The sequence below is a fragment of the Microtus ochrogaster genome, unplaced genomic scaffold (genome assembly GCF_000317375.1).
Source record: "Microtus ochrogaster isolate Prairie Vole_2 unplaced genomic scaffold, MicOch1.0 UNK11, whole genome shotgun sequence".
NCBI classification, from domain to species: Eukaryota; Metazoa; Chordata; class Mammalia; order Rodentia; family Cricetidae; genus Microtus; species Microtus ochrogaster.
In genome coordinates, this window is record NW_004949109.1 from 6,147,394 (window position 1) to 6,158,157 (window position 10,764).

The 10,764-nt window shown below is 51.6% G+C and overlaps 2 protein-coding genes across 2 annotated transcripts; both read left to right on the forward strand.

Annotated features, from left to right (window-relative positions):
• The first annotated feature begins 1,024 nt into the window (after window positions 1-1,024).
• On the forward strand, window positions 1,025-3,248 carry Hoxa6 (homeobox A6). Its single transcript, XM_005366604.3, has 2 exons — window positions 1,025-1,466; window positions 2,976-3,248. The coding sequence occupies exons 1-2, from the start codon at window positions 1,025-1,027 to the stop codon at window positions 3,233-3,235; spliced, it is 702 nt and encodes a 233-aa protein (XP_005366661.1). The 3' UTR covers window positions 3,236-3,248.
• Window positions 3,249-5,129: 1,881 nt separating this feature from the next.
• Hoxa5 (homeobox A5) lies at window positions 5,130-7,218 on the forward strand. The gene is made up of 2 exons (XM_005366603.2): window positions 5,130-5,843; window positions 6,787-7,218. The coding sequence occupies exons 1-2, from the start codon at window positions 5,282-5,284 to the stop codon at window positions 7,035-7,037; spliced, it is 813 nt and encodes a 270-aa protein (XP_005366660.1). The 5' UTR covers window positions 5,130-5,281; the 3' UTR covers window positions 7,038-7,218.
• Window positions 7,219-10,764: the final 3,546 nt, after the last annotated feature.

Below are 10,764 nucleotides of genomic sequence, written 5' to 3' on the forward strand. Positions count from 1 at the left end.
AGTAGCTTAGGGGAGTCGTACATGGTACACTGGATGAGAGGAGTTAAGTCTCAGGGATGGCTTCCTAGTCCGGTCTCCCGGTCTCACAAACACTGTTCTGTAGATCATTTCTTCTTGAAACTATGGGTTTTAGCCTCTCCTTTTTCTGGGTTCACAGACAGGATACACGGTGCACAGTGGGTGTTGTTGCTTGCTTTAAGCCCACGCAGGCACGGACCATTGCAGGCGAGTCAAACATGGAGGGCAGTAGTGGGGAGAAGGGGGTACAGGAAGGCCCTGCCTTTGGCCTGGGCCTGGTCTATGGGGGGTGGTCTTTCAGCCTTTGGCAGTAAGGCCCAACCTGTAGTAAGAATGGGAGGGGATAGGCCGTCAGGAATCCCTAAAGCACGGGGCTGAAAAGCAGCCTGAAGGCCTGGCTTCTCAGAGACCCTTCTCCAGGGCAAGAACCCACACCCACGGTTAAGGGAGTCCAAGGGGAGGGGCAGCTCAGGTCCCGCCTGGGACAGAGGGCTCTCCAGAGCAAAGCCATTCTCGTCACCGCCCCTTCTGGCTCAGGCTTGTCAGGTTTCCTGTTTGGAGGAGAAAACCAGCAAAAACCAACAAGGCAAAAAGGGAAAGAGGAAAGGGCAGGCCTGGTGGGGCCTTTTCATTGACCTGGGCACTAGTGCCTCTACCCGACTCTGATCTACACATCCCTGCCCGGGCCGTGCCCACCGCTGGCGTTCTGGGGTGTGTGGGGGAGAGCGGGGGCCGGCTGGCTGTGTGCGCCCATTAATCTGCCGGGCGGGCGGCGGGCGGGCGGGCTGGGGGCTGTTTGTAACTTTGCTGCCTCGGTCGCCGTGGTCCCCGGGGAGCGGGCTCCGGCGCTCGCTCCCATTGGCCGCCGCTGCGTCAGCTGGTGCGATTTGCTGCTGTCGCTTTTGGCGTTCGGCCATCCAGAAACAAACCAGTTCGATGACTACTAATAGTTATAGCCAGATGTACTAATACACAACAAATCACAGTCCTGCAGAGGGGCGCGCAAATGAGTTCCTATTTTGTGAATCCCACTTTCCCTGGGAGCCTGCCCAGCGGCCAGGACTCCTTCTTGGGCCAGCTGCCCCTCTACCCGGCCGGCTATGACACGCTGAGGCCCTTCCCGGCCTCTTACGGGGCATCGAGTCTTCCGGACAAGACATACACCTCACCTTGTTTCTACCAACAGTCCAATTCGGTCCTGGCCTGCAACCGGGCATCCTACGAGTACGGGGCCTCATGTTTCTATTCTGATAAGGACCTCAGTGGCGCCTCACCCTCGGGCAATAGCAAGCAGAGGGGCCCCGGGGACTACCTGCACTTTTCTCCCGAGCAGCAGTACAAACCTGACAGCAGCAGCGTGCAGGGCAAAGCCCTCCATGAGGAAGGCACCGACCGGAAGTACACGAGCCCTGTTTACCCCTGGATGCAGCGGATGAATTCCTGTGCGGGTAAGGCATTTCCCTGCTCCCCCATCCTAGAGAGTGCAGGAAGAAGGAAAAGCTGGCAGGCAAGGAAGGAAGGAAGGAAGGAAGGAAGGAAGGAAGGAAGGAAGGAAGGAAGGAAGGAAGGAAGGAAGGAAGGAAGGAAGGAAGGAAGGAAGGAAGGAGAGAAAGAGAAAGGAAGGCGAGAAAGAGAAAGAAAGGAAGGAGAGATAGATAGATGGAATAGGAAGAAGGATAGAATGGACAAAGTTTCCATCTGTCTTTTTTTTTTTTAATTTGAGAAAGAGAGAGAGAGAGAGCCCTAAACATTCCCACTGGGACAATCAGGCCCAGCCAGAGGAAAGCCTGGGCCAGGAGAGCCATGTAAAGTGACACTTTAGAGTGTGTGAAGGTTTCATTCACTGCCAAGCTATATGAGACCTGTAACAGGGGCAACAGAAGGGGGGGGGGTCTGGTCCAGATGAGAAGGCTGCTCAGCCTCACCCTCATAACACCCCTCAAGTTTTCAAGCAAAAGGGGTCTCCAGAAAACACCATGGACAAACTCCTCCACACTCCCCCTCCTCTTTCTTCTGCCCTTCGCAAGCCCAGAAACCCAGGCAGGCAGAGGCCCTCTTTTCCTCATTTGACCTCTTTCAATGTCTCCAGCAAAGCTCTGAAGCTGTGGAAGGCCACCTTCTCAGAATATTCATATTCTCTCTCTCTCTCTCTCTCTCTCTCTCTCTCTCTCTCTCTCTCTCTCCCTCTCTCCTCCCACTTTTACCTTCCACTCAACTTCACACTTTAAGCCAACTTCTATCTCCTCCTGTGACCGTGCCTGAGCCTCACACCTGGCTTGGGTACCTCTGGCACCGGGACAGCCCATCACAGTCCTACTAGGGCCAGATCCCACCAGCTCACCTATGGAACCATCTCTTTACTCCAAGTTTTCCAAGATCCCACAGGGAGTCCCCTTTCCCCCTGCAGCAGGACAGAGCCTCATGAGGGCTTCAGAACTCACCCTCCCAGCGGAGAGCCTTCAGATGAATCACAGCGCTTGCTAACAATATGCAAAGATTGGAGAAGGCTGGCCATATTTCAGTTTCCAAAAATACACTGAGATCCCACACGAGGAGCATCCATGGCATCTTTCACAGACACCAATGTGAGAATTCAGTTTCCTTGCTGCTCCTAGGATCCCCACTTCATTTACAGACAAATAAACACTACCCTCCCTTGAAACAGTGACTTTGGCCCCTCAAATTAAGAATGCCCATGCTATTTCCTCGCTTCTAATGGTTTTCTAACAAAACACATTTGTCAAAACCAATAATTTCCCGCCCCAAGTCGATTTTAGGCGAAAATGTCTCTCTTGGTATGAAAGCATCTTTGCCATTCAGCCGGCTTTTTGCCCTCGGTGGCGGTGCTAGACGCTGGGGTAGCAGCAGGGAGTTTTCAGGCTTAGAGACTGCAGGGGGAAAGCACACGGAGTGCATTCGTTTGCTCTCGCTTACCCTCCACATATTTCTGCCTGCAGGTGCGGTGTATGGGAGTCACGGGCGCAGAGGCCGCCAGACCTACACTCGCTACCAGACGCTGGAGCTCGAAAAGGAATTCCACTTCAACCGCTACCTGACTCGGCGGCGCCGCATCGAGATCGCCAACGCGCTTTGCCTCACCGAGCGCCAGATCAAGATCTGGTTCCAGAATCGGCGCATGAAGTGGAAAAAGGAAAATAAACTCATCAATTCCACACAACCCAGCGGGGAAGACTCTGAGTCCAAGGCGGGCGAGTAGACTGCAGGGCAGGGACCAGGCCAGCGTCCTAACCTCTATTGGCTTTGCCCCCTGGTGCTCCTGCCTGCTCCCCAAGTTTTGTTCCAGCCTGCTCCCACCCGGGTGCTTCTGCAGCTTAGGGAAGTCCAAAGCTTTGCAGGAGTCTGCGCATTTACTTATTACAGAAAACAAGCAAACAAAACTCACACACCTAATGTCAGCTGTGGGACAGACATACTGTACACACACACACAGGTTCTTTCCCCCATTGCTGCCCGAGTCAGCTTGGGAGTCCCGGGGTGCACCCAGAATTGTCCCTGCTGCTGTGATAGCGCCTCTGCGCTCCCTGAGCTACAAACGCGGTGTTGTTGAGGGAAGAAAGAGCCCCAGGCAGTGCCCGGTTTGCTGTCTGAGCTTTTCTGCCTTGGTCCCTCGCCATCAAATCTCGAAGGGCATCGCCAAATCGGCTCTGGCTACTGGAAAGAAAGGGCCTAAAGAGCTGGGCCCCAGCCCTATCTTGGCTTCTCAGGATGCCCCTAAACAAGAAGCCGGAGGAACAAAGGAGAACTCCCCTCTTCTCCGACAGAACCAAGTCTTTCAGCCGCCGCGTAATAGTCATTGGGAGAGCTGCAGCTTCAGCCGAGGCGAACCAACCTGGGCGCGAGTGGAATAGTACAAGCTCGGGAGCGACAAGGCTCCTGCAAGCTCCCTGCTCCCGATTCCCACTCCCTGCCTCTTACAGAGTGGGTGCCGCCACCTAGAAGCTCCCAGGACCCAAAAGAAGGGGCCCAGGACCATGGGAGCCTGAAGAGTTCTAGCTAATAAGCATGTCAGGGGCGCCTGAGATGCCAGGCCTCTAGTAGGGAGACTCTGCTCGCCTCTCAGCAACATTTGTGATTTGATTTCGTCTTTTGGAGCCCAGGAAAATAACTACGGAGATACTAGGCACTGCCACGAAATGGTTCCATTAGTTCCCGCAATTTACTCCCGGAGGTCTAAGCAAGACCCCAAAAGCTTTATCTACGGTTCTCAACTTTCAAGCAGCCTCAGAGGCTGCAGGGAGTCAGGGCCCACTCTCTGGGTTCACCAAGAACCCTGCTACCTGGGGCCCGGTTGGCTGAAGGAACCAGACCAGGGATGAAGATATTCCAGGCTGGATAAATAAGCAAATCAGATAGCAAACTAATGATACGAAAAACGTATTTACACGGAAGAAAAATCGGCTCTGGTTATACGAGTGTATGGAATTTGACCTCGCCTCGGAGGAACACTACACAAAAGCTGTCTTTAATAGACGCTTGTCGTTTAAGAGCGGCAGGGACACTGCCCTTCACGCGCTCACAAACAAAAAAAGAAAAGAAAAAGCCTTAATTGTGACTGCTGCTGTGGGCAGGATTTATTTCTTCAATTGGCTAAATGGTCTTCCCTTCCCCGAAGGTGATATCTGTGTTTTCAAAATTCACAGCTGCGGGCCGGACGGGCAGGACCGACCCCAACCTCTACACAAAAATAAGAGGGGCTACAAAGCCAGGGAAATAAAGTTGTTGTAAATAATTCCAAGTCACCACCTCCCCCTAATCCTCTGCATCCTCGCCGGGCGTGCGATCGGCAGCTGACGGCCTCACAATTGGTACATCCTAATGGAACTGCGAGGGAAATGCAATAATTTTGCCATAATGGGCTGTAACCTCAATTCGACCCCGGCCCTTGCATCCCGAGGTCGGAAGCGATGCGATCCGCCCTGCCTCCAGAGGGTGGCGCTCGAGTCCGACTGAACGGCGGCGGTGGGTGGCGGGCACGCGCCCAGGGCGCGCGCGCCACCCCTCTCGCCTCCACCCAACTCCCCCATTAGTGCACGAGTTTACCTCTAGAGGTCATCAGGCAGGATTTACGACTGGACAACAAAAGCACGTGATTCGAAGTCGTACCCCATATTTGGGTGCCTACGTAGGAGGGAACCGAGTACATGTCCCAGTCATTTCCATAATTCATCATAAATTGTGCAAGGGTGCTATAGACGCACAAACGACCGCGAGCCACAAATCAAGCACACATATCAAAAAACAAATGAGCTCTTATTTTGTAAACTCATTTTGCGGTCGCTATCCAAATGGCCCGGACTACCAGTTGCATAATTATGGAGATCATAGTTCCGTGAGCGAACAATTCAGGGACTCGGCGAGCATGCACTCCGGCAGGTACGGCTACGGCTACAATGGCATGGATCTCAGCGTCGGCCGTTCGGGTTCCGGCCACTTTGGCTCTGGCGAGCGCGCCCGCAGCTACGCGGCCGGGGCCAGTGCGGCGCCCGCCGAGCCCAGGTACAGTCAGCCGGCCACGTCCACGCACTCGCCTCCGCCCGACCCGCTGCCCTGCTCGGCGGTGGCTCCCTCGCCCGGCAGCGACAGCCACCACGGCGGCAAAAACTCCCTGGGCAACTCCAGCGGCGCCTCGGCCAACGCGGGCAGCACCCACATCAGCAGCAGAGAAGGGGTTGGCACGGCGTCCGCAGCCGAGGAGGACGCCCCTGCCAGCAGCGAGCAGGCGAGCGCCCAGAGCGAGCCGAGCCCGGCGCCGCCAGCTCAACCTCAGATCTACCCCTGGATGCGCAAGCTGCACATTAGTCACGGTAAAGCCAGCCGTTTTCTGATCCACGCGTCCGTGGGGGCGCGGGTCTCGGTCACCCTCTGTTCTTTGCAGCCTTTCTCCGGGTCTCTCGCCTAGTCTCGCCTCTCTCCAGCCCGCAGAGCCTATCCCTGCGGTTTTCCTTTCCCTGCCTTCCTCTTTACTTCCTCCCCATTACTGCAGCAGCATCCTGTATTCGCAAATACTGGGGGGAATGGGGTGGCTGAGCAAAAGTTTAGATGTTGAAAGAGGAAGAAATTCCATGTGGAACCCCAGTGCCTCGGAGCGCGCTTAAGGGTCAGGCCAGCCGAGCAGGACATGGAGAGGTAGAGATGGTAGTAGGGGCCGTGAATCGGGCTTGTCAGGGTGGATAATTTATGAGAAGGGCTACGCTGGGGAAACAGCGTTACTAATTACAGCCCCCTAAAAGGGGCTTGAGGGGGAAATCAGGCGAGGGAAGGCGAGATTCTGAAGTTTGGGGTCAAGAGAGAGAGGAAATGAAAGAAAAGAAAAAGAAAGCGGGCGCCCCAAGCGTATAGGCTGGAACAGAAGGCGGCCAGGGCGGCTGGAACTTTAACGGAGGGTGACCCGGAGGCCACTTGGGAACTCAGAAAAAGGCAGTGCTTTGGTGCGTTTCTGAGCGGTGGGCAGCCTGGGAGGGCAATGCCCTGCTTATGACAACTCCTGGAGGGCCAAAGAGCAGAATGGGGTCGAGGGAGAGCCAGGCTGTCCTACAAGACGGGGTTCCAGCCTCAGGTGGGCCGGTTGTGCCCAGAGTCCCAATCCTGTTGTTTTTCACTTCAAAAAGGAAGAGGGAAGGAAATTCGGGAAGGGGGGAAAGGGCGGGGGGACTTGTTGAGCCTTTTCCCTCAGCTCAGGACCCTGGCTGAGTCTTAGAACCAGGTGCTAAGGAGTTGGTGGCTAAACCGCTGACTTTTCTGTTGCAGACAACATAGGCGGCCCAGAAGGCAAAAGGGCCCGGACGGCCTACACGCGCTACCAGACCCTGGAGCTGGAGAAGGAATTCCACTTCAACCGCTACCTGACCCGCCGAAGAAGAATTGAAATAGCACATGCTCTTTGCCTCTCCGAGAGACAAATTAAAATCTGGTTCCAAAACCGGAGGATGAAGTGGAAAAAAGATAACAAGCTGAAAAGCATGAGCATGGCCGCAGCGGGAGGGGCCTTCCGCCCCTGAGCCTCTGGGCGGTTAAAGTACTGAGCAGTATTAGCGGAGCCCTCCCTCCGTAATGTCAGTACTAAGGTGACTGTCTCAAACTCCCCCTGTGTTCCTTCTGTGAAGAAGCCCTGTTCTCGTTGCCCTAATTCATCTTTTAATCATGAGCCTGTTTATTGCCATTATAGCGCCTGTATAAGTAGATCTGCCTCTGTTCATCTCTTTGTCCTGAATGGCTTTGTCTTGAAAAAAAAAATAGATGTTTTAACTTATTTATATGAAGCAAGCTGTGTTACTTGAAGTAACTAAAACAAAAAAAAAGAAAGAAAAAAAAACCACACACACACAAAAAGCCCCCCCAACCTCATTTAGTGCCAATGTTGTGTGTTGCACTTGAGTTGGTTAACGTGCATGTGCGTGGAAGTGTTCCTGTCTCAATAGCTCCAAGCTGTTAAAGATATTTTTATCCAAACTACCTATATTCCTTGTGTAATTAATGCTGTTGTAGAGGTGACTTGATGAGACACAACTTAACTTGTTCATCGTGTAGTGGCTAGTGACTGTGACGAAAACTGTGACTCCAAGCGGTGTGTCCCTGCGTGCCTTTGTAGGACCCTTTGCACGAACTCTGAAAGTGGCTCTTCTAAGCGCAGCTTCAGTGATGTATGTTTTTGTGAACAAAGTTACAAATTTTGTTCGAGTCTGGCTGTTTAAGCAAACTGTGATCAGCTTTTTTTTTTTTTTTGTATTTGTTTTTGAGGAAAAAATACTGACTGGAAACAAAAAATAAACTTTCTATTGTAAGTTCTCTTGGTCGTTTGATTTGTGCCAAACAGCAAGCAAGGGCTCTTTCTGTTTTTCTGTCTGTCCAGCCGTGCTGGAAGCTGGTGCGTCTGAGGCTACCTGGGCAGCTTGCCTCTTCAGGGTGGCCTCCCACCACCACCTTGACTGACACGGCCTTCCTAACTCTGAACCATCAGAAAATTCAGGCCAGAAGCAGGTGGGAAAAGCTGTAAGAGGTTCCAAGGCCTGAGTCAACCCTGTCCATCTCTGAGGAAACCGAGTTAACTTAGTGGGTGCCAAAAAGGAGAGAAAGAGAAAGGGAAGAAAAGCCAGGGCTTTGTTAGCCCCAGTCCGGCCCACACAGATCCTTCATCCCTAAGGCTGTCCTAGGCCTTGCTGAAGGGGATCCTCTGCCAGGATGTAGACCCCAAACCCCCTGCCCACTAACCCACCCTAGTACCCCTTCCCCACTCCTCTTACTTAACCCAGTTGGCTTCTTTTGCTACAATTAATTTGCTACAAATGGAAAGTACTTACCCCATCCTAGCTCCATTGGGAAACTCCTCAGAGCAGCTAAAGCGCAACTAGAGATTTGCACATTTACCCACTGCTTACACGGATGCCGCCTTTCCTTTTAAAAGTTATATAACAGTAAACTTTATAAGCCCCAGTTCCGGCTATATGACATTTGGGTGCCAAATGAATAGGGTTTTGTCTATGAATTAGATCGTAAAATCATCCATAGCACAGACAGATCGGCTCACTGGCTATAAAACGTCACGTGGGGCCATTAAAGTAAGTTTTATGGTTTTGGGGAGTTGACATCCAACATTATATACCACATAACATATAATCTCACTAACGCTGGACTCCATTTGACTCTTTTGCAGGCTACGTGTGCTGCCTGGTCATTCAAATTGTCAATTTTAGGTCCAGAAGTGTCCAAACCACAAGTTCTCAAAACTCTCTGAAAAATGGCTCCCTCCAAGTTAAGGTAAGCTCTCGCCTCTTGAGTTTATTTTCACTCCGAGAAGTTTCTTGCTCTTCTTTCTCTCTGGCTCAGTAACGCTGAAACTGTCTCTGAATTAAAAAAGGGGAGAAGAAACTTTTCCCTCTACCCAAATTAGCAAAGTCAGCGCCAGCTTTGTGGGGGCAGCACGGTGAACAGCGCCTGTGGCCGAGCAGCATCCCAGGCCTAACTTTAATTGCTCACAATCGGGGATGTTAATGACTTCCGCTGCTCCCGCCGGCGTGCAAAAAGATGATTTTTTGTGTGTGTGAGAATGGGCCTGTGTGTGAAACTTGGCAACCCCTGTCCCTCTTTCTAAGCTTGGCCAGGTCCAGGCCCTTTGGGGGTCGCGGAGCTCTGGGATGCGGGGCCTGGGAGTTGAAGAGGCTAGGGCCACTGAAGTAGAAGGCTGAACTGAACTGGAGAGTTTGAAAGAAAGGCCCGGGCAGGGCCGAGGCCGATACTGGCGGGATTCCTTATGGGGCTGTGGCAATATGTCTTCGCGGGCCAGGGTCTTTTGGCAGGACTGAATTGAGGCGGCGGCCTTCGATGCTGGGTTTCAGACTGGCTGGAGACAGCAGAAGCTGGCTAGGGCCCTGGCTGTGTGGTAGAGACCAGACTGCTAGCACCCACAGAATGCTGGGGGCAGCGGGTACCCACCTAGGAGGTAGAGGGTACTCAGCTTCCCCGAACAGGGCCAGGCCCTGAACCCTGTTCGCCAGTTCTTTTCTTTTTGCCTCCGTGTTCTCACCCGCCTGTGAGTCTGAAGCAATAAACTTTATGGCCGGATTTAACTTTAGTCTTTGAATCCCCAGGCTAACTGAAAGGGGTGAAAGCGCTTTCTTTTCTTCCGCCTGCCTTTCTTCTGCCTCCCTTCTTTCCTTTTCCTCCATTTCTTTGTAGGAGAAAGACATCAATGCTCAGGACCCCCAAAAGGCAAGTTAGGTGACTCCCTAGATAACACTAAGGGCAGAGAGAAGCGTACCCCTATACAACATGCAGACCAATTCCTTCTTCTGAAACTGTGCCTAAAGTTTTGAGGGAAATTGAGGTGTCTTCAATGCCCAACTTAAAAGTTCCTAGAGTCATTAGGTTGTTTTTCTTGACACACCATAAAGGGTAGTTTAGGAAGAAATTGCTCGTTTGTCAGTAGGAGATTTCCTTATCTCTTTTGTTATTTGTTCTTTCTGTTTGATCCCAGGAAATTTACATAATATATGTTTTCCAAAACAGTCTCCAAAATTGTACCAATGAGTGAAGTTAGGTGAAATAAAAATTTCCTGGGTACAATTCCATCTGGGCCCCAGCCTCCCACGTCCTTCAATGGCAAAGCAAACCAAATAACTAGGGACCTGCTGGCCTGTTCTGGGATCTTTTCAGGATAGGTACCCTTCAGAGACCTAATATATTCCCCCAATTCTGTTTGAAGAGCTCAGCCAATATTTCCACCTATATTTAGACATGAAACAAAAAATGAAAATAAGAAAGGACTCTTCTTTTTCTCTGGAGCTGGGTAGGCCCCCCTTTTAAGTATTAGCTGCTAAAGGAATTGACCAAGTGCTTAAAGAGAAACATTTTAAAGTGTTGCTTACACATCTCTCTCTTTCATTCAATGTAGATCCACAGAAGCCCCAAATTCAAAGATACAAAGAAAGAAAAACCTAGTACATTTGGGGGGGAAAACTCTCTTAAAAAAAATCACACTTCCCCTAAACAGTGGGGAGCTGAGGACTCCACAAAGTTATTTTGTGTGGAGTGAATATTGGAACTTCAGTACTCAGGAAGACGGTGTCCATCTCTTAGGAAGGCACTGGAGTCAAAAATCTTACATGAAAATGGCTTCTTACTACTTGATGTGTCTTGGGATGCTGGATTCTTTGTTTTGCTGCTCTGAGTTATTAGAAAATGCTGGGTTGTTGTTCTCTTTCAGTTATATGTCTGGTGATTTTGCTTGCC

Excerpts from the sequence above, each read along its gene's own strand:
- Hoxa5 (XM_005366603.2), top strand. The coding sequence starts at position 5,282 with ATGAGCTCTTATTTTGTAAACTCATTTTGCGGTCGCTATCCAAATGGC. Across the intron at positions 5,844-6,786 it reads CAAGCTGCACATTAGTCACG|ACAACATAGGCGGCCCAGAA; the intron begins GTAAAGCCAGCC and ends TTTCTGTTGCAG.
- Hoxa6 (XM_005366604.3), top strand. The coding sequence starts at position 1,025 with ATGAGTTCCTATTTTGTGAATCCCACTTTCCCTGGGAGCCTGCCCAGC. Across the intron at positions 1,467-2,975 it reads GCGGATGAATTCCTGTGCGG|GTGCGGTGTATGGGAGTCAC; the intron begins GTAAGGCATTTC and ends TTCTGCCTGCAG.